This window comes from Colobus angolensis, unplaced genomic scaffold (genome assembly GCF_000951035.1).
Source record: "Colobus angolensis palliatus isolate OR3802 unplaced genomic scaffold, Cang.pa_1.0 Scaffold122, whole genome shotgun sequence".
Lineage (NCBI taxonomy): Eukaryota > Metazoa > Chordata > Mammalia > Primates > Cercopithecidae > Colobus > Colobus angolensis.
The window spans coordinates 2963668-2990033 of record NW_012113364.1 but is presented as its reverse complement, the minus strand read 5'-3'; the positions used below and the strand labels follow the sequence as shown (position 1 = coordinate 2990033).

The following is a 26366-nucleotide window of genomic DNA, read 5'->3' as shown; positions in this document are numbered from 1 at the left end:
AAAAAAAAAAAAAAAAAAAAAAAGGAAAGAAAAGAAAAGAAAAAAGAAATAACAATTCTATGCAAACTCTTCTAAGAAACTGAGGAAAAGGGATATTTCCCTACCTTTCCTATGAGGCCAGCATCACTCTGATAATAAAACCAGACAAACAGATCAAAAGAAAACTACAGACCAATTTTTACTCATGAACACAGGTGTAAAAATTCTTTAAAACATTTTTAACAAATCAAATCCAACAATCTATTTAAAAGTTAATATATCATGACTAAGTAGAGTTTACCAAGGAATGCATTTTGGTTTCACATTTAAAAACCAATGCATTTTGGTTTCACATTTAAAAACCAATCGATGTATTACTATACTAATAAACAAAAAAAGAAAAATCATATTATCATCTTGATAGACGAAAAAAGGTGTCTGACAAAAGATAACATGCATTCTTGATTAAAATTCTGACAAACTTAGAATGGAACATTCTCCGCCTAATAAAGGGCACTATGAAAAACGTATAGCTAAGCTCAGAATTAATGGCAAAAGATTCTGGTCTTTCCCCCTAAAATCAGGAACAGGGCAGGAGTGTTCAGTCTTATCTCTTCTATTAAACATGATCCTGTAAGTTCTTGACAGAGAAATCAGACAAGAAGAAGAAAGAGAAGATACCCAGATTAGGAGGAAAGAAATAAACTGCTTCTATTCACTAAAAATATGATCATCCATGTAGAAAATCCAATCAGACCTACGAAAAAACTACTGGAACTATAAGTGAATTTAGCAAGGTTGCAGAATGCAAGTGAATATACAAAAATCAGTGAATTTCTACATATTGATAGTGAACTGGAAACTAGAGTTAAAGAACACCACCATTTACTACTGCATCAAAATGAAACACATAGGAATAAATCTGACAAAATACGTGAAAGGCTTATATACTGAAAACTATAAAATATTGCTGAAGGAAATAAGTACAACCTAAATAGAGAGACAGAATTTGTTTGAGAGTTGAAAACTCAGTATTTTAAACTGTCAATTCTCCCCAAACTGATCTATACAATCAATATAATCTCAACCAACATCTTGGCCAGATTCTTTATAGAACCTGACAAGCTGATTCTAAAAGTCATATGCGAGTGAAAAGAATCTTAAAAAGCCAAAACTATGTAACATTATCTCACTTCAAAAGTTACTATAAAGCATGCTACAGTAATAAAGACAGTATAGTACTGGCATAAAGATAGACAAATAGATCAAAGGAACAGAATAGAGAATATAGAAATAAACTCACACATATATAGACAACCGATTATTTATAAAAGTACAAAGGCAATGCAAAGGCGGAGAATGGACAGCTTTTTCAAAAATGGCTTCAGAAAGCCATTTTTTCTCCATGTTGGTCAGGCTGGTCTCAAACTCCTGCCCTCAGGTGATCCGCCTGCCTCGGCCTCCCAAAGTGCTGGGGTTACAGGCATGAGCCACCACACCTGGCTTTTTTTTTTTTTTTTTTTAAGACAGAGTCTCACTCTGTTGCCCAGGCTACAATACGGTGGTGTGATCTCGGTTCACTGCAACCTCTGCCTCAGGGGTTCAAGCATTCTCCTGCCTCGGCCTCCCAAGTAGCTGGTATTATAGGCACACACCACCACACCTGGCTAATTTTTGTATTTTTAGTAGAGATGGGGGTTTCACCATGTTGGCCAGGCTAGTCTCAAACTCCTGACCTCAGGTGATCTGCCTCCTAAACTGCTGGAATAACAGGCATGAGCCACCACGCTCGGCCAATATTTACTAATCTTAATAGCATCTGTGAGATCCAGAATGGTTTTCATTAATGTCCAGTTTTCTCCTTCTATTTCCCACCACGATGTTGTTTCATTTAACTTTTCTACTTGTCCTGGTTATTACGGTTAAAAAACAAAACAAAAAAACTTCAAGTCTAAATACTAAAACCAGAAGACATACATTTCTTCAGACAGTCCCAATGCATTCTGCTTTGGAAATTTTGTCCTTCATTTCAGGAAGAAATTTTTACAATTCACACATCTCTCAGTCATTCCAACAAGAAAGTCAGGAAAAACACATAGGCATTTATTTTGATTAGGAAAAATTCTCACATTAACAATAAGAAAACAAACCACACACAACTCTCCATCTCTGATGCCAAAGCCAGAGGGAGACCTTAATGGTGGCAGCTCATAAATTCTAGCCCAAGATCACAAATACAGCTGTAAGGAAACCCTCCCAAGAAAAATACATGGCATTATAAAAAGCACGAGGGAGATCAGTGAAAAATTAAGCGTGTATCCATCATTCACCAACTTTTCCAAGAGTATTGTTTCACAGTTTATTTACTTTAAACTGTCCCAAAGTAATTAACCTAGAGGTGAAGCCCTGGAAAATAGGGACCATCTCTTATATTCCTCTGACGTCTCTCAGGTTTAAAACACAGAGAATGCATGTAAAACATGTACTGAATAAAGAGAGCTACCTGGAAGAGGGCAAGGAGTCCTACACAAGAACCATTTCACGCCAATGTTGAGCAGTCTAGGAAGAAAATACTGTATCTTACCAATTTCATTCAGTCTATATAAATAGGGTATAGGGAAGGATTTTCAAAAGCCAGAAGAATCAACACATATGCCTCCCAATTTACTTACTGAAAAACTGAAAAGCAGGCCAGGTACAGTGGCTTACACCTGTAATCCAAGCAGTTTGGGAGGCCATGGCAGGTGGATTCTCTGGGATCAGGAGTTCAAGACAAGCCTGGGAAACATAGGAAAACCCTGCCTCTACAAAAAATACAAAAACAGCGGAGCATGGTGGTGCATACCTGTAGTACAAGCTACTTAGGGGGCTGAAACGAGAGGATCGCTTGAGTCTGGGAGGTTCAGACTGCAGTGAGATTGTACCACTGCACTTCAACCTGAGTGACAAAGCAAGATCCCTCTCTAAAAAAAAAAATAGAAAAATAAAGAGGAAGGAAGGAGGGAAGGAGGGAAGGAGGGAGGGAGGGAGGAAGGAAGAGGGCTGGCTAGCTAAGCCAAAAATGAATACATCTAGGAACATGGGTTAGTGGTTAAAAATGATAATAATAATTTCATTATATTCTGCCACCATGAATTATCCATAAGAATCAAATTTCTGTAATTTCAATGTAAAAGATCTAAGGTTACAATCCTCAGATCACCACCAATAGGCATGCACCCCCCTGCCCCCCGCAAACAAAAATGATACACTATCTCATATTAATCACTTCCCAGCAAAAGGCAACTGTAAAAAATTATATACATGAGGCCACTCCATTTAGGTTTTTCAATGTAATGTACTCACTGGGATCTACAGTAGTCTAATAACCATGTGCATAGCATAATTTTACCAAAGTGAGTCATAACCACAAAGCAGAAACTCTTGAGGTGTTGTTCTTTGTATGTATCACATACTTCTGTGCTGGTTTATCTAAAATATTAATATTATCAAAGTCCAGGTAGTTCCTAGTTTTTTAAATCTACTTTTTCCCCACTTTTAAGAAAAAGGGAATTTTAAGTACTCCAGCATATATAACATCTTCACAGTGTTAGAAGAATACAACATCTGCATTCTGGTACAATCACAGAAACTGAGGGTCAATGAGCAGCAATAACTTGGTTAAGGACAAAGTGCCAGCAGCAAGGCAGAAACTGTAACCCAAGAATCCGGATTCCCAGTCTCTTTCTCCCCAACAAAATACATGTTCATACAGCCTGAGCAATACAACAGCAAACACTGCTATCTTCTTCACTGAACATATTTACAATAAAACTGCCCCCTTCCTTCTAACTAACTACAGTGTCTGTGATATCTCTTAAGGGATCCAATGAATTCAAAGTCGTGGCCATAAAACAATGTGAGGACATCTTTGTCTTCTTCAGTCTGCCAACATGTAACATCTAGGAGAAATGATCTTATAGTCTGAATGAAGATCCCCGTAACTGCTGAAAGAGGAACCTAAACAGATTTTTTTATATCAATATCAATAGCCATACGTTGTATCCACAGTACCAACACAATACTTTATACAGTCTAAAAACCAAAAAGGAAAAAAGTGTAGAAGGGGTCTGAGTAATGTAAAAGTGTTCAATATATTTTTTCCATTGTTTCCCCCTCTCTGAATCATAACCCAATCAATTTTATACCTTGTCTCCCCTGGCTGCCATGAACTCGGTCGACATATATGAGAATAGTTAATGACCCAAGCTACAAGAATGTAAGAGAAAAGTATTCCTTACCTCAATCTTTTCATCCACAGCTGTATTTCTACCCCTAAGAGCAGCCTTTCAGAAAGAATGTGGAAACGGACAGGGATATAAAGATTTTTCTTAAATTACTGCTTCATTCTGCTAAAATAGTTTGCCTGTGCCCTAAAAAATGTTGTTTAAAAAAAGCTTTTCAAAAAGGAATGCGGAAGCTGCAACAAGTAAAAGATCCTAGTATTAAAATCCTAGGATCCCAGCTGGAGGTGCTGTTTCTTACAATCATTATGATTATCTTTGCTTTGTGCCTTGACTCCTAGAGACAAAATATGGAATAATTATGCCAGGGGAGCTATAATACTGTGGTTACCTCAAATAAACCTTTTAGCACACTTGTGGTCACTTTTTAAGGCAGCTTTTTAAAAAATAAGCCAATATAAATCACATCTCAAAATCTTCACAAGGTCTACACAATTTACTGGTAACAGAAATGCCTTTGTATCAGTAAAAGTTTTCATTTCAGTATTAATTTAGCAGAATGACAAGGTTCAGATCATGTCTAGTTTTTCTTGCTTTGAAAGTCTAAGCATTAATTCACACATAAGCCAAGTTACCCCATAACAATGAAGAGACTCCAAAGGGTTCAGTACAGGCAATTCTTGACTTACAACTCTGAGGCCTGAAAATTATTTCCAGTAACAAAAGGCTTCCATAATCCCCAATGGCCACACCAATACAAGTGTCTAGCAACTACCATTATGAAAAAAAAATTGATCTTTTAAAAGTTTTTGAACTAAACCACTAAAATTTGCAGTAATCTTTTGTAAAAGGCTGGTCCTCTAAAACTCATTTTCCTTTCCCTGTGCCACATTAAATTGGCAAATAACAAACTGAACATTTTGTTAGTTTAAAAATGTGTCCTTGGGGCCGGGCATGGTGACTCACAACTGTAATCCCAGCACTTTGGGAGGCTGAGGCAGGTAGATCACGGGGTCAGGAGATCAAGACCATCCTGGCCAACATAGTGAAACCCCATCTCTACTTAAAATACAAAAATTAGTCGGGTGTGGTGGCAGGCACCTGTAGTCCCAGCTACTCAGGATGCTTAGACAGAAGAATTGTTTGAACTCAGGAGGCAGAGGTTGCAGTGAGCCGAGATCACATCACTGCACGCCAGCCTGGGCAACAGAACGAGATTCCAAAACAAAACAAACAAACAAACAAAAAACAAGTATCCTTGGAAATGAAGACCATTATTGTAAGTGAAGTGACTCAGGAATGTAAAACCAAATACCCTATGTTCTCACTTACAAGGGGGAGCTAAGCTATGGGTATGCAAAGGCATACAGAGTAGTATAATAGACACTGGAGACTCAGAAGTGGGCAGAGTGAGAGGGGAGTGACGGACAAAAAATAACATGTTGTAACTACTACAATATGTAGTTACAACCTACATTACTAGGTGATGGGTGCACTAAAATCTCAGATTTTACCACCATACAATTCACCCATGTTAACAAAAAACCAGCAGTTCCCGTAAAGGTACAGGGGATCCCTTTCAAGAGCTCTGTTACTCTAAGAGGTAGTATAGTACATTTCTGATTCAGTAGAACTACATTTCTCACATGTAACTAAGAGCAGATTCACTGAAGGCAAAAAAAAATTCAGATTTGTGGCAGTGGGTGGAGGAAGACATTATAAAAAATACATTAAGTCTGATGTGACGGGGGCACTGGGATTAGGAAGCACAAAAAAAAAGGTGGGGGGGGAATGCTCTGAAAGGCTTTAAAATGTGTGGGCACCAGCATGGAAAACATAGTGAGTCCCCCATCTCCAAAAAAAAAGAAGAAGAAGAAAAAAAAAACAATTAGCCAGGTGTGGTGACACATGCCTTTAGTCCCAGCTACTTGGGAGGCTGAGGCAGAAGGATGTTTTGAACCCATGAGGTGGAGGCTGCAGTGAGCTACGATCACACCACTACACTCCAGCCTGGGCAAGAGAGTGAGATCCTCTCTAAAACAAAACAAAACAAAACAAAAAAATGTGTGGGCTTCTATACCATATAAAGAAAGTTAAAGATTAACCTATAAGTAAAGTCAATGAAAACTCTTGAAACAAATGACATGATTCAATTTGCATGTTGTCAAGAACACATTAATGCAGGAATCTGAAGAGCAGAACTTAACAGTGGCAAGATTAGAGGCTGAGAAGTCAGATGAGAAGCTAGTCATCACACCTCCAAGAGAAAGAGAACCTGAACTACTGCACTGGCAGGAAGGATAGGAAACAGTGAAGAGAGAGGGACAGATGAGAAATACATAGGACAAAAATCTACAGGATGTAGGAATGGGGGGATGAAGGGAAGACGAGTTTGACTTTCAGGTTTCTAGTATGAACAGATTTATGGCTTGAATGCTTAGCAGATGGTGCACACACTAAGGAAGGAAATTGAGGAGGAAGAGCAATTTTGGGACCACCATTATAGATTTCAATGTGAGACATGCTGAGTTTGAAATGTTTGTGGATGATCTAGGCAGCAAGACTCTGATAAGGAGCTGAGTTTAAGAATCTAGAAGTTGAGAAGAAAGGTCTGGGTTAAACATTTCAATGGAAGCTGTATACAACTAAGACAATTTAATAAACGAGGAGAATGTAACTTCCACCAGGGCAGATGTCTTCATTATTTTGTTCCCTAATGTAGCACCCAAAATTATGTCTGTCCATAGCAGTACATGACCAATAAATACTTAATGAATGAATGTCAAGGGACAGTGAGTAGTATCCTTGGAGAAGTGAATGTTACTGAATAAACAGCATTTCAAGAAATTCACCGGGAAACTACCATTTGTAACACTTTCTAACAAACAGGATTTCCATAAACAAAAAAGCAGTTTATAAATTATCTTTTGGGAAAAAATAACTTGACAGTAAATTAGAAACAGCTCTATAATCTACTCCTGAGATCACTTAATTGTTCAATCTCCCATCAGTATTCTCACTATATAAATCTGAAGTTTAAATTTTTACTCAAAGGGCCGGGCACGGTGGCTCATGCCTGTAATCCCAGCACCTTGGGAGGCCAAGGCAAGAGAATTGCTTGAGCTCAAGAGTTCGAGACCAGCCTGAGCACCACGGCAAAACTCCATCTCTTATCAAAAAAATTAGCTAGGTGTGGTGGTGTGAGCCTATAGTCCCAGCTACTCAGGAGGCTGAGATGGGAGGATCACTTGAGCCCAGGAGGCAGAGGTTACAGTGAGCCAAGATCACGCCACTGCACTCCAGCCTTGGTGACGGAGTGATACTCCGTCTCAATAAATAAGTAAATAAACAAACAAACAATTTATATTCAAATTCTGAAGCTCTACTTGCATCAAAAATAATCTACTTCCAAGAAAACAGAAATGATAGAAAATGAAAGGTATTTCTATTTAGCATAAACAGTTCCACCTCTAGACAGAAACATAAGAGTTTCCTGTACTAAGAGTTCCAAGAGTAAGTCGTTCCAAATGGGTCAGTGTCCACAAGCAAGACCATTTCTAGAAAATACACCTATCTTCTTGGCCCATGCAGTTTGAGAGCCACTGAGATTTTAATAATCTGTAAATATTAAGCATAAAACCAATGGGCCAGGTAATTCCCAGTAAATTGCACCTGAGTGAAAAATGTGCGAACCTTAGTTTAAGCCTTTATTTTTAAAAATAAGCACCCAAGAAAACTGATAAACAAAATACTATTTCCAACATCTGCCGATGCTTTCAGTACAATAACGCGTTTTTCTCAAATGTTAAAAGGGCAGAAGGGCGGTCAACAAAAATGGCACAGTAAGAAAGAAACAATTTTAAAGAACTTTAATATGTATCTCTGAAGGTATTCGCTCTCTAGGAGATGTTCAACCTTGTCTCCCTTTCAACTGCATTAAATCCACCAGTCTCAGCCTCACTTGTTGCTAAGAGCTCTTCATGAACTCTTTACAATAGGTGGGTCAGAATGGATCTAGCAAGCCATAAACACATCATGGGCACAGTTATCATTAAACATGTCCTCCCTGTTACGTCAGAGTTTCTTGTATAAGGTTTGCACACAAAGGATGCTTAGTTGATGTTTTCTGCATGAGCAAATATGTGGGAAATGAATTAATTGAGCCACTTTAAAAGGAAATAAACTGTTTTCTAAGATCAAAACATTTTAAACCGAGGGCATGTGGGACAATAATTTTTCAGTGAAAAGACATGCTATTCATGCAATGATACTAAAAAGAGTTTGTACTCATGGTAAAAAAGTAGAGCCCCACACAAATATTTGCATGTAAAAGAGTACTCAGTAAATTCCACCTCACTCCCACCAACTGTCCTCTCTGTCCTTCTGCTTGTCTAGTCTCTTTTGGATCACCTCTAAAAAAATGGAAGGCTGTGGTTTCCCTAGGTCAGCTTTTCTGGGCTGCACTAGCAATTCTACCATCCTGACAGGCTAGGACACTGGCAAGACAAACTGCTGATACATTCCATGGGAGAACAGCAGACACAGCCCACCCAGGGGGCAAGGGTTTCTTGGGATAAATTCTTGCTTGGTGTGCAGCATGCGCTCATCAGTATCTTATTTTACATTGCATATCCCCAGAGAGAGAAGACAATGGTCATATTGTATTGGGGTCTGGGGTGTGTGTGTGTGTGTGTGTGTGTGTGTGTGTGTGTGTTTGTCGCCAATTAAAGTTGGAATATAACAGGAGTGTGGAATTAGCAATGTCATCCATTGGAAAAATTATTATTCAAACCTTCAACCACTCAACTTTAATTACTGAGTGCCACCTTCTGTGTGCCAGGCAATGTGCTACGAACACTGGTGGAGGTGGTACCTCTCCTCAGGAGAGCCTGGAGTGCAGCAGAAGGTGCAGACATAAGGAAGGACATAGGAAGAAAAATCTATAATTATAAACGTGGTGTTAGGAAGTTAAAAAGGTGAGTGCAAAACACAGAGGACAAATGGCAGGTCCTGAGTTAAACCATATGGTTGAGAAAAGCCCCTATCAAAGATGACATTTCAGTTCAAGCCTAAAGGACTAGAAGGATCTCATCATTCAAAAAACAGAGAGGGAACCACTTCATCTAAAGAGGACAGCATAAGGTGCCCAGGGTACAAAGGAACTTGGCATGTGGGAGGGAATGGAAGAAGATCGGGAGCTGGAGCCAGTAAGCAAGAGGGGCATGAGATGAAGCTAAAGAAACAGGGCACTGGATCACTGGGCACTGTAGATGATGGGAGTCTGATTTTCAATTTGAATATCCTGAGAAGCAATTGAGAGGATTTACTTGTGGGAATAATATGATCAAATGTGTATTTGTAAAAGATCACTCTGGCTAGCACATGGAGAAAAGACTGGAAAGAGACACGAATAGAAACTATAAATATGAGAGGGGTATCCTCAAGTAAAGGATAGCAGTGGTTTTAAGGGTGTTGTTTCCCTACATGTGACATAAGCCTAGGCCCCTTGCTGTGTCACACAGTGAGGTCCTCAAGGAGCTCAACATTTCGGTGGAAAGAAGAACATGTATACATCCAACTCAAAACAGAGTGTGGTATGAAAAAGGCCAAAAGTGAATTACAGAGTGACTATATATCCCAGTTTTTCAGGAAGGCTTGATTTATGCTTATTGTTCCAAGGTAATTATTAATGGTGCCCCCTTTCATTCTCAGAAATGTCCTAGATTAGGTGATAAATTCTGAGGTCACCCTTGTTATAAACAAAGGATCATGAGAGTTGGGAAGACAATGCAATCACCTATAAGGGAAAATATCATAAAAACTTCAAGGAAGAAGTGGGTCTGAACTAGTCACTAGAAGACAAATATGACAAAGAAGAACATTCTAAACAAAGAAAATAGCCTAAGCACAGGCCCAAGAACGTGGAGAAAGCACAGGGTTCATCCAAATAACAGTTGTAGTTACAGCTTGGTGTTTACAGAGAGTAGAAGAGGCAACTGGGAAGGTACATTGCAGCAAGATTAGTCAGGGCCTAAAATGTCCTATATTAAGAGGCTTCAATCTTACTTAGATGGCTGTGGATGGTCACTGAAACTTTTTTAACCAGAGTACAACAGCAATGAGCTAAATAACACTGCACTAATCTAGAGATGATAAATCTAAATGTTTAGTGAAAAGAACCAGTATGGTAAAAAGAACAAGGAAACAGGAAGCAAAGGCATTTTGTGACTCTGAGAGCAGATCTAAGTGATTTCTCATGCACTCCTGGCTGAGTCAAGAAGCAAGCAAAAGACACTGGGTGGAAGGAGAGAGTAAAATGAAAGCCAAAGAGCTGAAGGTAGGCTCAAGGACAGAGATGAAAGGAGAAGTACGGGTCTGCTCAGTTAGAAAGGGGGCAGAGAAGAGCAGGGGCAGAATGACCATGAAAACGGCTTTTAAACTCCATATTCTTTCTTTCCAATACTGTACTATGTCGATTTGTCTCCTTAGTCTATCTGGAGAACCATGGGGCAGCCCTAATATACTCCCTACATGGTCCCAGTGATGGCAGCAGCAGCCCGTCTGGAGTGGCCGCTGCCAAGACACTGGCTGCAGCCAGGGCTGTATGCTCCAAGGAACTCGCTGGGGCCAGGAACAGGCAGGAGCCCCACCCTCTACTGAGTTGGCAGAGTGAGAGATTCATGCTCCTGGACACACATGCAGCTGCCCAGCTGTGGCCCCAGACACGGGCATCCCTGAGCTCTCAGGGGCCTGGGGAAGTGCCCCTGCCCCAGCAGTCTCAGAAGTACCTACTCTCGCTACCTGGCCTCTCCCCATACCTGAAGCCCACTCCGATTTCAGAGGAAAATTGAGGCTAAGCCTGAGTGCTGTCACAACCTGGCCAGGCATGCATGCACTCAGGTGGCACTGACACGCCAGCCCCCTGACACCTCAGCACCCCCTCCAGATTTTGGGTACCCATGAGCATAGGAGGGAGGCGAAGGTAGGACTGAAGGTGGCTCACTGTGGGCCTACGGGTGTCCCTTGGCATCAACAGCCTGAGTGCCATGTATGGCATGTTGATGGTAAGAGGCAGACAGGTTTCAGGGCAGAAAGGGACAGGTCCCCAGTGAAATCCCACCTTCAAGCCAGGGACAGCCTGAATCCACCCAGTTCCAAGTGGAGTCTGCCGCCCAGAGTGAAGACTTCATTGATGACCATTCAGCCAATCGGATGGTGCTTTTTTCAGGCCTGCCCATGGACCAATCAACATGTACTTCCTCTCTTCTAAGCACATAAAAACCCGAGACTCAGTAAGGCTCACACGGACATCAGACTACCAGCTGCAGAAAGGAGTTACTACTGCGGGTTTCCTCTCCAGTGAGAGGTGGACACTCATAGGGATGACCTGTCTGTGGAAAGGAGTTACCCACTTGAGGTCTCCTGGAAGCTGTTCTGTGGATCAAATAAAGCTCCTTTCCACCTTGCTCACACTCCAGTTGTCTGCTGTACCTCATTCTTCCTAGACATGGGATAAGAACTCAAGACCTGTTGAATGGCGACACTGATGAGCTGTAACACAAACAGGGCTGAAACACACTTTTCCCCCTGCTCCTCACATTGCAGTTAACAAGGAGAGAAGAGCTGCAGCCCTTTGGGGAGCCCAGACCTAGGGGCTCCCTGAGATAGGGCTGTGACACCCTCTTTGGGGCTCTGTGGTTCCTGGCATCTCCAAGCTTCTGAGTGCCCCCTTGTTGCCCTCATTCAGACAGGGGTGCCCACAGTGGAAGTCGCATGCAGTGCATCTTGTCCAGCCACAGCCTCACATGGAGCCAGCAACTCTTCGGTGCCTGGGGCTGCCCACCCTGCAGCAGCAGCAGGCATGTCTGGCTCTGCACAACAGCCATACCCCAAGCTCACTCACTGATATGGTTTGGCTATGGCCCCACCCAAATCTCATCTTGAATTGTAACTCCCACAATTCCCACACATCGTGGGAGGAACCAAGAGGGAGGTAATTGAATCATGGGGGTCCTCCCCATGCTGTTCTTGTGATAGTGGGTAACTCTCATGAGATCTGATGGTTTTAAACACAGGAGGTTCAGGCCAGACATGGTGGCTCACGCCTGTAATCCCAGCGCTTTGCAAGGCCAAGGCAGGTGAATCACAAGGTCAGGAGTTCAAGACCAGCCTGGTCAACATAGTGAAACCCTGTATCTACTAAAAATACAAAAATTAGCTGGGTGTGGTGGCAGGTGCCTGTACCCAGCTACTTGGTGGCTGAGGCAGGAGAATCGCTTAAACCAGGAGGCAGAGGTTGCAGGGAGCCAAGATCACACAACTGCACTCCAGCCTGGGTGACACAGCAAGACTGTCTCAAAGAAATAAAAAATAAAATAATAAAATAAAAACAGGTGTTTCCCTGCACAAGCGCTCTCTCTATTTGCCTGCCACCGTCCACATAAGATGTGACCTGCTCCTCATTGCTTTCTGCCATGATTGTGAGGCCTCCCCAGCCATGTGGAAGTGTAAGTCCATTAAACCTCTTTTTTTATAAATTGCCCAGTCTCAGCTATTTGTTTATTGGCAGCGTGAAAAAGGACTAATATACTCACCCACACACCCCTTGCCACTCTACGCCTGGCTCGCCCTTGGCAGGTGTGGGATCCAGGCCAGTAGCATGAGCCAAGTGCAGCCTGTCGGGCCAACTGGGCAGAACAAGCCCAGCGAGCATGAGCAATACTCAGGCAGAAGGTACCCCTGCCACAGAGGATTCCAGCTGGCAAGGTGACATTCCAAGGATCCCATGACACCAATACATTCCCCTTAAAAAACATCCATATAATCACATCCCCTAGACACCTTTCCCTATCTTCCCTACTGCCATGTTTATCTGAGAAATACAGATTCAGAATTAAGTAGAGAGAGGTAGGGGACAGGTAATGATAAATTATGCAAGTGGGCTGCTGAAGTTTCACAAAGTACCATTCAACCTTCCAGCAGTGCACACCAAGCCCATTACCACCCAGCTTTGTATTTCAAAGCAACTGCTTTTTTCATCATCATCATCATTATTTCTTAGGGAAATGTGATGATAGTATTTTTTAAAATCAAAAGTCATTATTAATAATCTTTCTCATATAATAATTTCATTAGCAACTATTCAGTAGATTATTTTGCACTCATCTCCAGGGAAATAGCATTCTTGGCCTCAGAGCAATATATAAAAAAACAAACGCTACCTACTGTTGACACATCTCAGGCAACTGTTAAATCCTAAGAATAGGTTTTGCTACTTAAACAAAACTTCTTATGAGAATTTTTATTCTGTTTGGCTTTAGAAAGGAAAATATTTCTTTTTGAATTTGTGGAATCAAAACTGTAAATTCAATTATATCTTTATTAAACTGAAGCTTTGCTGGTAATGAAGAAAATAACAAACGGTCTTTAGTCTCCACTGATATGGGGGATATTTTCAGATTTCTTTCACACTTGACCCCCAGTACCAAATATTGCCAATTATTGTAATTTGAAGAGTTCAAAAAATGTACAAACCTTAAGAAATCATCATCATTGTCTACAGAAGGGAAAAAACAAAAAATTAGAACTTAAAAAAATGAAAAATAAAAAATTCCGGTTAGCATCTTTATAAACAGCTATTATTTGAGTGAGCCAGTGGGCCTAAGGAGAGAATACTAGAATACAATTATTCTATCAGGTCCATTCTAGTAAACACCTAGAAAAAGCAGCTATTTTGAAAACATCATTTTTTGTAATAATAATGTCTACATCACCTGGTAGAAACATTTCTTTCTTGCCAATACATTTTGGAAGATAATTCAATTAGTAAATGTACAAAACAAAAATATGATCCAATCATTGACAAAATTAATTTCCACAAGATGTGTTTTTACAATTTTAAGATTCTTCCCAAGTTTTGCTAACAATATTGCAATTTTTAATTGAAAATAAAAAATAAGTACAGTTTATTTAAAAATATGGCTCTTGCAGCACCTGTACTGGAGTCACCGAAGGAATTCCAGTTCCTTGTTGCCACACCCTGATCCCCACCCAAGGGACTATGCCAAAGTGATAACCTGGGAATCTGCATTTTAACAAAAGATCCACAGTTGCTCTGACATAGGGGTCCAAAGATCTCCCTTTGAGATACATTATTCTGTATGTTCCCTACTCAGAAAATGTAGCTAATTGCTATTCTATCTAATTATAGCCAATCTCAGCCTCTCAGTACCATCACCAGCAATTAGGACCTGTCCAGGTTTGTACTACATGATTTCAAGATGTATGACACAAGCACTTCCTGAGCAAACGCAGGTGCAAACAGTGATTACAGAGTGACCTACTACATCAGCGTCACTGCAGGCAGGCACATAGGAGAAGTGGCAGCTTCTGCAGAGCTGTGATCAATGAATGCAGGTACAATGTTCTAGAAGGCCACATGGCACAGTTCATCAGGCCTCCTGAGAGACATCTGGTGGGCCCCCACAGGACTTGCCCACATTTGTGAGCTATTTTGGTTTCTGCTCCTGTGAGTGTCTCTGTGAGCACTAGTGTGAGGATGCACACCCCTAGGTGTAAAAAGCCCCAGAGTAAATAACAAAGTTATATCTGCCTGATACAAAATCATCCACACTTGCATCAATAGGCAATGCTCCAGAGTTCATTTAGAATACCAAGACAGGTTCTTTTAAACATCATTAGGACCCAGTAGCAGCTCAAATGCATTAAAACAGCAGGGTTCCTGTGGCAAAGCAGGTCTAATGAGACTGAGGGTTAAGTACAGCAAGGGATATGTCTCCTCACCCCAAGCCTCGGGGGGTCTCTAAGAGCAAAGAGCGATAGTTGTCAAAGCGTGTAATTCAGCATGGTTTTGTCCCAGACAGTGTTCGCTGAAATGTTCAAGGGAAAGCTTAAAAAATGCAGTAATATTGCATCTATATTCATATTTAATTAAGAAGAGAGTTAACAGCATTTCCAAGAGGGAGGTCATTCCTTGTTCAGCACAAGGTTTCTGTGCAAAGCTATGGGCAATAAAACAATTCAACATATAAACATTTACAAAAGCTACCATTTCAGTAATGCTACTAATGCTTTAGCAAACAACTCTGAAGATGAGAAACAAATCACAATCCTGCAGCTGGGGGCAGCCATAAGAGAATCAAGATCATCAACCACTGTCAAAGTCCAATAAAATCCACCCTCTCTCTTCCTTCTTCTCTTGTTTGCCTCCAGGCTCCAACTGCCTTCAACAGAGTTGTATCACATGAGAAGGTTTACAAGAAACAATGTTATATGTAAGAACTTGAATATAACACAGTTGGCCCTCTGTATCCATGGATCCAACCAATGGCAGATCAAAAATGTGATTAGGCCTACAATGGTCACTTATATACTGGATATGTGCAGGCTCTTTTTCTTGTAATTATTGCCTAAACAATGCAATATAATAATGAATTGCATAGTTTTTACATTGTATTAGGTATTATAAATAATTTAGAGATGATTTAAAGTTTGTGAGAAGATGTGTGCTGGTTACATAAAAATACTATAACATTTTACATCAGAAACTTGATCATCCACAGCTTTTAGTATCCATGAGGAGTCCTGGAAAGAATCCTCCTTGGATACCGAGGGAAAAATGTATCCCAAGTTTCAAGAGAAGAAACATTTACTCCTGCATAGTAACAATATGAAGAGCTAAAGGAAGAAAGGAGGATGAAGTCCTACAATAAACTCACACGGAACACTATAAGATGTCAGCAGATTTCACATAAGAACCTCACACAGTTGTATACATTTTATTAAAGAGAACCACACAAGGTAAGACATGAGCAGGCAGCTGGGATCACCAAGCATTCCCCTAGGTTTGTTTCCAGGTAAATAAGTGTATTTTTTTTTTTTTTTTTTTTTTTTGGAGACAGGCTCTTGCTCTGTTGCCAAGGCTGGGGTGCAGTGGTGTGAACATAGCTCACTGCAGCCTTAACTTTCTGGGCCCTCATAATCCTCCCACTTCAGCATCCCAAGAAACTGGAACCACAGGCATGCATCACCACGCCCGGCTATTTTTTTATTTCTCTAGAGACGAGGTCTCATCATATTGCCCAGGCTGGTCTTGAATTCCTGTGCTCAAAGCAATCCTCCCATCTTAGCCTCCCAAAGTGCTGAGATTACAGGCGTGAACCACAGCACCCGTCCCAATAACTGTACGTTTGACCCTTTGGACAACGTGTGACAATCAGCTTTGTCTATGTGTATACATAACTGAATCTCCAAATGCACCTTTGGATTTTACAGTCTTAGAAAATGAATTACAAATTGGGCATGAAGACATCCAACAGTTCTCAAGTAACATTTACCACACAGAATTGCCTGCGCCTGCCTGTCTTAAAGCCCACCCACAATTTCATTTTCAATTAACAGCTCCTCGAAAGGCAGTAATGAAAGCAGTTGCTAAAGAGCATTCAGATGTCACCGAAAGACTGCAAACCCAAACTGTAAATAGCACATTGTGAGTCGCCTGTCACCACCATCAACTCCCACGGGAATCACGCAGCATGTGGCTATCACAACCATCTGCTCAGCTCCCCACCACCACTATTGCAAACCACACAGTCACCCATCTACTCCCACTTCCCACTCATTACCTGTCATGTACAGACTTGTGTGGATATAGGATTGCTGTGAACAGAGATTAGAATGCAGAACATACAGAGGCTTATTTCATGTTCTGTAGCTGAGATCTGGCCACATGCAGATAACTTTATATCATCACAAGAGGGAAAAATGTAAAATTTAATCATCACAAAAATGCACAGTTTTAAATAAAGAAAGGGATTTCTATCCTACCCTCATCAACTACCAGAAGTGCACTGGCTAGGACTTATTAAAAGAAAGATGTGTTCCCTCGTTCTTCAATCACTAACATTGTAGAAATTTATGGGAGCCAGAGTTGAAAATCACTCCTATCGCTTTATCTTTCTTAACTCTTCTAACAATATATGGGATTCAAATGGCCCTTAATAAAGTTCTGCAGGCACACATACACATATAAAATTTTCTTACTTTGGGAAACATAAAAGGTCACTGTTTTATGGAACAACTCCTATAGAAATCAGGATCACCCAAGCTGAATTACTGCCCATTCTTTTCATTGCAGTTCCTTTTCCCATTCAGCTTATTTTCTCTCTGCAGTTTTATTTTATGAAGTGGTAGTTAATGTGCTGTCTTGGTTAATTTAGGGTGTTGACTTGACTGGATTAAAGAATACCCAGAGAACTGGTAAAGTATTATCTTTGGGTGTGTCTGTTAGGGTATTTCCAGAGGAGACTGGCATGTTGAGTTTGAGTGAACTAAGTGGGGAAGGATCTGCCCTCCATGTGGGCAGGCACATGCAATCAGCCAGGGGTCCAGATAAAACAAAAACAAAGGAAAGGCGAAATGGTCTCTCTCTCTCTCTCCTGGAGCTGGGATATAATTTCCTGCCCTTGGCCGGGTGCAGTGGCTCACTGTAATCCCAACACTTTGGGAGGCCGAGGTGGGTAGATCACGAGGTCAGGAAATCGAGACCACCCTGGCTAACATGGTGCAACCCCGTCTCTACTAAAAATACAAAAAATTAGCCAGGCGTGGTGGTGGGCGCCTGTAGTCCCAGCTACTCGGGAGGCTGAGGCAGGAGAATGGCAGGAACCTGGGAGGCAGAGCCTGCAGTGAGCCGAGATTGCGCCACTGCACTGCAGTCCGGGCAACAGAGCGAGACTCCGCCTCAAAAAAATAAAAAAATAAAAAATAACATCCTGCCCTTGGTCACCAAAACTCTAGGCTCTCTAGGCTTTGGATTCAAGGACTACCCCAGTCTCAGGCCTTCAGACTTGGTATGAGTCATACTGTGAATCCCAGGGTCTCCAGCTTGCAGAGGGCCTGTTATGGGACTTCTCTGCCCCCATAATCATGTGAACGAATTCCCCAAATGAATCCCCTCTTATCTATCTACTATCTATCTACATATATATTCTGTTGGTACTTGCTCTCCAGAGAATCCTAATACATGTGCTACGTCCTTTTTATAGTCAATTTTTATTAAATTTTTATTTAAAATTACAAATGTCATTTAGGATAAAATTATTACTGGCCATAACATTCCAAAGATGTATCTCACTAAAGTTAACTGATGTTTATGCTCACTATTCCCAACATTCAGGGCTCATAGCAACGAAGTAGAGTTAAAAGACACAAAATGAAAAATTCCAATAAACCTGTTTCCAAATGCTCAAGATAAAAACAAAAGCAAAACATCTTTCATATAACTCATTATTATATTAGTGTCGGGGTTACCAATCCCAGTTACAAACCAATACTTCCAATATAATACATGAATAATTCCTGAACAGAGACAAGCCTAGATTGGGGTTCCTCAATTACCTGATGTTAAAACTAGCATCTTATTCTTATTCAAGTCAATCAAGATTCCAAGAGAGATCATAAGCCAATCTTTTATTCCCTCCATCTTTCCTTATGGTTTTTCTTATTTCTGTACTTTAGGCAAGGGGAATAAGTAGTATGCAACTTAAATTCACAAAAGGGAAAAACATATAAATAATTTTATTTGATACCTTAGCTTGTAACCTTCACATGACTATACAATTTTTCGAAAGCAAATGAAATCCCAATTAACCTGCTAAACTTGAAATTTTGAAGTATGAGGTAAAAATGGTTTAACTGACATTTCTTAATACTAGTTCAAGGTACCAGCAGACATCTAACTATTATAACAAAAATATGTATGAAAGAGCACATAGCAAAGTTTCTGTCTTTTCATTATGACAGTAAAACCCCAAATTACATTAGTGTCTCAGATGCTCTGATTTTCAGAAACCGGTAGGCTCTAGAGTCAAACTGGATAAATACCTGTGTGATTTTTGGCCTAGATTTCCATCAAAAACTAATTAGCAGATCTTCAGAAATGAGACTTGAACTGGATCTGTTTAATCAAAGTTTTCCATTATAAATCCTCCATTGCAAGATAATTTCTACTAGTAACAAATTTGACAGAAAACTCGTCAGACAACAGGATAAGTCTAAGCCGTGCTGAAATAAGGGACCAGCCTCTGGTAGTAAACACTCTCAACAGGAAAGACCATGGGCTGGGATAGACTGTTCCATCAGGACAGGTGGAAAGAGCGGGTGGCCCAGTCACCTGGGCTCTTAGTGTATAGCACCACTGTCACTTACTCCAAGGAAGACCAACGTGAAATGTCAATACACGAAGAAGATGCAACCACCATGCAGAGTTCTAGTAATCTATCTAATTTGAAACGCCTGGCACTGGGATGGATCCCTCTTCTTCCTAGAAAGCAGTAGACACTTTTGGTGTCTACAGTTTCCAATGTCAACTATAAATCTCCCACCATACTAGATTTTCAGAGAGAGAAGAGCAAATTTTTATTCCTAACAAGAAATACCTACCCAGATTAACTAGTATAAAGATTTTAAACCACATAAGGCATTCCCACATAAGCCATCCTTACCAACAAGTTTAGAGTCTACCAATAGGATCCTGAAATATTCACAAATTCCTCTACTTTCCTCTAAAATGATGTTTTTCTTTGACTAAAGCAATCTCAACAGGTTGCCTCTTTCTTTAGGAAATTCTGCCCTAAGATGAATGGCATTTTGGCACCTAAAATTCAGTGAAGGAGGGAGACCACAGGATTTATTTTGATGATTTATCTTGGTGTCTGTTAGAAGAGTTCAGATAACCTAAAAATGCCTTCTAGCTCACTAAGCATATGTCCTCTGGCTCAGTTCATACTACAGAGAAAGGACAAACTAATGGACTAAATGGAGATTTAGAAATTCAGTCAGAGCCAAATCTGAGAGTTCTCCGAATGCTCATCAACTTTTCATCATTGGTACTCTATTTTTAAAACCCTTTTGCTCTCTCTGTGTGTTTTAAACTACAAAGCCCTAAATTTTTAAAGAATTCCCCATGGTCTAGAAGTTAGACATACTGAAACTAAACTCAATGCCCTAGGAAGGGTTACGTTTTCCCAAAGTGCTTCTCAGGAAGTTATAATTTGGCTTACCGGTTTAGCAACACGTGACTTCCTTGTGTTCCTCAGTGGTTTCATTGTGACTTAGTCCCTCAATTAGAGAATAAAGCTCTTTAAGGAGAGGACCTCTGCAACCTCTTTTGCTTTTCCCACCCTTATATCTACATTGAGAAAAAAAAAAAAGTACCATGTCCTTGATAAAACTTTTTATATACCATGTTTAAGTGCTTACATCATGAACAAGTAGTTCATTTACAGAGGTCAGAAAGACATGCTCTCTTTTGTATAAGAGTTGTATAAGAGGTAACTTATTCATTTCTTCATAATTTTTAACCCCTTTGGGAAGTAAGAAGAGTATTCAAATTTCTCATATCAAAAAGTGCAACAATTTGCCAAGACAAGTGCCACCTCAGCATCTTCTAAGGCAGTATGTATTTATACTCAAAAACATCATCCAACAAATAAGTTTCAGTTTAAAAGCTTTCTTTTGGCAGTATGAAACAACATCACAAGAACTTGGGTTTTATAACCAGGGAAGTGAAAGAATAAGCAGCTCGGTTTTAGAACTACACATCTTTCCTATAAAAGTATTATAATTGCACTCTCAGAGTAAAAAGATTAGTTGCCTTCAACGGAGTCTCAGAAAAAAAAATCCTATTTTTCCTCTCTACTAAGGAGTAACATCTTCCCATAATTACAGTAAAGCTATGCATTAAGTTGTCTGCTCAGGAAGTACCATTTCCTAATAAGATGCAAACCTAATTCACTCTCACCAAGTCAGAAATAAAGACTAAGTTCTCGCCTCTTCCCTATTTCATCTGTAGTTCTCAAGAACAGGCACTAAATGACAATCCATTAATGTAGAAATGCTCCCCAAAGCTCACTCTCATCTCAAGGTCCCCTCCCAGCTAAGATGGTCAGATTCAGTTTCTTTACCTGATAAGAGGCAAAGGCAGGCAACAAAGTAATTGTGATATTTACTGGCATCTAGGATGACAGGAAAGCAATCACAAGTATTCTTCAGACAAGCTTTTTGAACATCTACTGTGGTCATTAAACACTCATGTGTCACTCTTTACCAATGATCACATAACAGATGGCATTTGTCTGGGCTGACACACAAACGACTCCCGCTACCAAATGCATCTTACACCTCTCCTTTAAATATCTTCATATTACATGAAAACAAAATTTTAAAGAAAAAAAAATATTAAAAATAGCCGAGCGCGGTGGCTCAAGCCTGTAATCCCAGCACTTTGGGAGGCCGAGACGGGTGGATCACGAGGTCAGGAGATCGAGACCATCCTGGCTAATAACGGTGAAACCCCGTCTCTACTAGAAAATACAAAAAACTAGCTGGGCGAGGTGGCGGGCGCCTGTAGTACCAGCTACTCGGGAGGCTGAGGCGGGAGAATGGCGTAAACCCGGGAGGCGGAGCTTGCAGTGAGCTGAAATCCGGCCACTGCACTGCAGCCTGGGCGACAGAGCGAGACTCCGTCTCAAAATAAATAAATAAATAAATAAATAAATAAATAAATAAATAAAATAAATGTCTTCACAGAGCCTATCAGTTACAGACTGACCCCAAAACAGCATTACCTTCAGACCTACAGACTCCTTTACAGACCTCTACGACACTGTATTTGTGTTATTCATAAATTTAAAAAACTATGGGACCCAGGGGGAGGAGCCTAAGAAACATTCAACTCCAAGTCCTTCATTTTCCAGATGGGCAGTTACCAGACGGGTTGGGATTTCATAATAGCACAAGTGATCCTAAGAATATTAAAAATGAGAAGTATTATGGCCTTATCTCAATTATCACCTTCTGCATTCCTTCTTACCAGAAATATAACAATTTATTGGACAGCATATTTTGGCATCAACACTGAAGATGAGAAAATAGTCCTTGTTTTTAAAAGTTTTACATAGGGCCAAAGATACAATTCATGCTTTCCTTCTCCATGACTCATAAAGAGTCAAAATATTTGCTTTTCCAAATATGTTACCTAAAAGAAAGATAGCTTTGATTTCAAATACCATTAGTACCAGAAAGCTGGCCATTAAGACCAAAAGCTACTCAAATTTAAGATGCTTAAGTCCTAGTCTTCTTTTCCGATCATAAAATTCTGTCACCAGAGGACCTTGAAAGTCTTGAAGAAGTAGAAAGAAATAGAAAGAATAATTTTGAGGACACAAAATAGAAAAGTCAGATCATGTCTAGAATAAAAAGATTCAAGGATGAAGATCCGCAGCTTGGTGTTAACTCAGAATAAGAAGCCTTCCTTCTTACCCTGCTGGGAGGGGGGCCCTGAGGGAGAGGGGGTGGTTACATTGCAATCTCTCTCCACTGAGATTAATTACTTTTCTCACGTATCTCACACAGAGAGGCATAAATTAGGAGTCACAAATACCACAGGAACATCACCTTTCATAGAATTTAGGCTTTTCTCCCTCTCCCCAACTCCCTATCGGGAACAAATTAAATAAAACTTCATCCAAATATGGAAAACAGAGGAAGCCACGGAACTAGAGATATCTGAGTCTAAACCCCGGCTCCTTCCCTCATTGCCAAGGCCTCAGACAAGTCACTTTATCTCTTTGAGCCCTAGTTTCCACAGCTGTTAAGTAACCATGATATTACCTACTAGTCAGGGTTGTTGTACAAATTATAGGTTATACCACAAAAACTCCCTCACTGAATGGAGCATGGTATGCATTAGGTGAATGTTAATCATTACTATTATAACTCCAGTCTGGCGTTTCAGGACACAAGTGTACCTTTAGAAACACTGCGCTGGTTGTCAGATTTAGGGTATTACCTTGGAAGCCTTCTGGGTCCATCTGAAACCCATCACCCCAGATGTTTTACCAGGATTATATCCTTCACTATGTATGAGGCAGAATTCTGACTCCAAACTGCCCACTACATCCTATTGAGGCTTTCGATCTTTCCAATCTTTTAACTAAAAGCCATCACCCAAATATGCCCTTGATTCTTTGTAAGAGTGACTTCCAAGCAGGCTGTTTTCAAATAGGAAACTTCCTAAAACTACAAATGTCATTAGGTCCTAAAGAAGGGCCAGAAATATGGGTTTAGTAGCTCTCATTATATTATTCTAAAGATCTGTGAGGTTTGGGAACCATTGTTTTGTTTGATCCCAGATCTCCCTGCCTCTGCAGAGAAACATCTGCAAACCAAAAATTACCTGTTCCACTTCTAATTAGCAGCACCTGCTCTGTAAACCACAATTCCTTCCTCTGCTTTCTTCAGTAATAGTCAATCCTACCCAATGGTCCTGCCAAAAAATAAATAAAACACACCCAGGACACAGGTAACTAACTTGACAGGCACTGAAGCCTCTGGATTTGTGCAGAAAAACTGCTATAAACAGCTTCATATCTCATTATTAATCCATCTCATGTGGGGATTTCCACAGGCAGAAAGGCTTCCCAAATGCCAAGAGCTATACTTTCTTGTGGACCATTGAAACCTAATTATTAACAGGCCAGTAAGCCTCACTATCAGACGTTCATACAATCAACAGATCACAAAGACAGTCTTTAATTATAGCCTATGGAGAACAACTAAGACACCAAAAGGCAAATTCATTTATTTGCCATTGCCTTCCCAGATGCCACAATATCTGAGCTTCCCCGGAAAATATAAATCTTAGCAAGGCACTTCTCACACACAAGCAATCATTTTAGCACCTTAGAACCATGAGATGAACAATGTACGTGATGAAATCTACCTGTTCCATTTATCCTAATTGCAAAGATATCTCCCCTACAAGCCAGTCCATCTTGACAACTATTAAGACAGGTCTGCCCTAAATACCAGTACCACTAGCATCAAGCTTTGTTGCACAAAGCATATCTGACTGAAAGGGCCCATGCTGAAGTTTCAAATCCTCATAAAAAGCACTGAGATTGGGTTTTAGATTCTTTTAAAAGCACGCACACAGCTTTGTTGGACAACCACTTCAGCATCCCACCAAGGGTATCTTCTCCACCTGTGACGAAGAACCACAGTGGAGGAAGAACCTAAAGAAGGGATTTTGCGGCCACAGGAGAGAGCGAACCCAAGTTTCCTCACCTGTCTGAGTGCCTTCGGCATCTTCTTTCTCTTCCCAAGGTGCTGGCAGAGATTGCGGTCATTTTCTCGATCTGAGCTGTAGTGGTGTGGGTGGCTGAGTCTGCTTTTCTTTGAATGAAAGGACAAGCCATTGGTAAGTGCTTCTCGTTTCTTCTTGGTCAGGGGCGTCTGGCGTTTCTCCACACGTTCCTGAGGCTTAAGTGCTACATCTTTCTGTAGGAAAGAAGAAAAGGAAAGGGAAGTGGTGGTTACAAAGGTATCTAGGGTCACACCCAAAATACAGGCTAAATACTAAAGGGTGTTACTACTAAGTGGAAAAGGGATAGGAAAGTGGGATATGGAGAAGACCTAAAACTAAGAAACATGGCTTTCAATTTTCCTGAACCCTTAATGCCATCACAAATATATATATATATATCTATATATAGATACATATATATATATAGATATATATATATCCTTTCTATTATTACTGGGTAGGAAACTAAACAAAACACAAGGATATGCATCAAAAGTGATTTCACTGCTCCCTGGGATAGTAGCTTTCTGCTTGATTTGGTGTTGGGTCCAGTACACAATGACATTCCCCAAGGAAGTGTAATCTACTCATTTCCCATGTTGGTACATCATTTATGTTTCAGAAAATGAGCACTAAGTGCATGCTCAATTCAAAAGAAATAGCACCCAACTGAATTTATCAGGTCCAGGTGGGTGTGAGCCAGCAAGAAAGGAACTATCTATTCATATGATTAAAATGTTTCCTTAATGCATTATATTTTTTTACCACATGTTTCTCTAAGCATCCTTATTTCCATTTTCTTTGCAAAATGTAACAACAATATTACCACCAAGATCAACAGCAACTTTTTATTTATTCCTGTGTGTGGTTGGGGATGGGGAGGTGGGTAGGAAATGGGAAATCAATGTCCTTGAATGGGGAACTGCATCTGTAGAAGCTACAGGTGAGCATTTCAGGCCACATAACCTGATAGAGTTCTGTGCCTCCAGGCAGCTCAGTTCACACCAAGGTTCCAAAAGACCTGGGCTTTTAGTGTCCAGACACTGATATTATTCATGATGAGACATGGAGTAAGTCACTACAACTCTGAGACCACGTGTAAAATGGGCTCTCAGAACATCAAACAAACCACATACATGCAAATATCCTCTGCCCTGTGAGAAATGATGCACAGAGTAAGCAATAAAATGAAAATGTTTTGGCACTGACTTATTTGGAAACTAGTGGATCTAATCCTCTTAACACAGAAAATCCCCCTCATGAAGCCTCATCACAGTTCCTCAGTTTCTGCAGTCCTAAATGCACTTAAAATTTTTTTTAATTTCTGGGGTACATAGTAGGCATATATATTTATGGCTTACATTACATGTTTTGATACAAGCATGCAATGTGTAATAATCACATCAGGGTAAATGGGGTATCCACTACCTCAAACATGTATCTTTTGTATTTCAAACAATCCAATTATATTATTTCTTTTTAAATGAACAATTTACTATCTAAATGTACATTTAAAAATAAAACAAAACCAAAATAGAAATTTCCTTTTACTCATTTCTCCTTAAAATACTGCTCTTTTTCCTCCCTTTCACATCCAATTTTCTCAAGGTAACTATTCGGCTGCTTCCAATATCCCAGCACTCCCAACTTTACATGCATGGTACTCTCTGATGTCTCTCCCCAAATCAGCCATGCTTATTAGTTTGAGACCTTGAGCCTTATTATGATCTGAATGTTTGTGTCTCCCAAGAATTTTTTTTTTTTTTTTTTTTGAGAACGAGTTTTGCTCTTGTTGCCCAGGCTGAAGTGCAATGGCACAATCTCGGCTCACTGCAACCTCCGCCTCCCCATTCAAGCGATTCCCTGTCTCAGCCTCCTGAGTAGCTGGGGTTACAGATGCCTGCCACCACACCTAGCTAATTTCTTTTTTGTATTTTTAGTAGAGACGAGGTTTCACCAGGTTGGCCAGGAGATGGGGGACTTTGGGAGTTGATTGG

General features: G+C 40.3%; 1 protein-coding gene across 1 annotated transcript in view; it reads right to left on the bottom strand.

The window, feature by feature from the left end:
• AUTS2 (autism susceptibility candidate 2) overlaps nt 1-26366 on the bottom strand; it is a 1211676-nt gene that overhangs the window by 877029 nt on the left and 308281 nt on the right. Inside the window, exon 3 of the mRNA XM_011932306.1 lies at nt 24351-24563. Within this exon, the coding sequence (XP_011787696.1) occupies nt 24351-24563 (213 nt within the window). The remainder of the gene's footprint in view (nt 1-24350; nt 24564-26366) is intronic.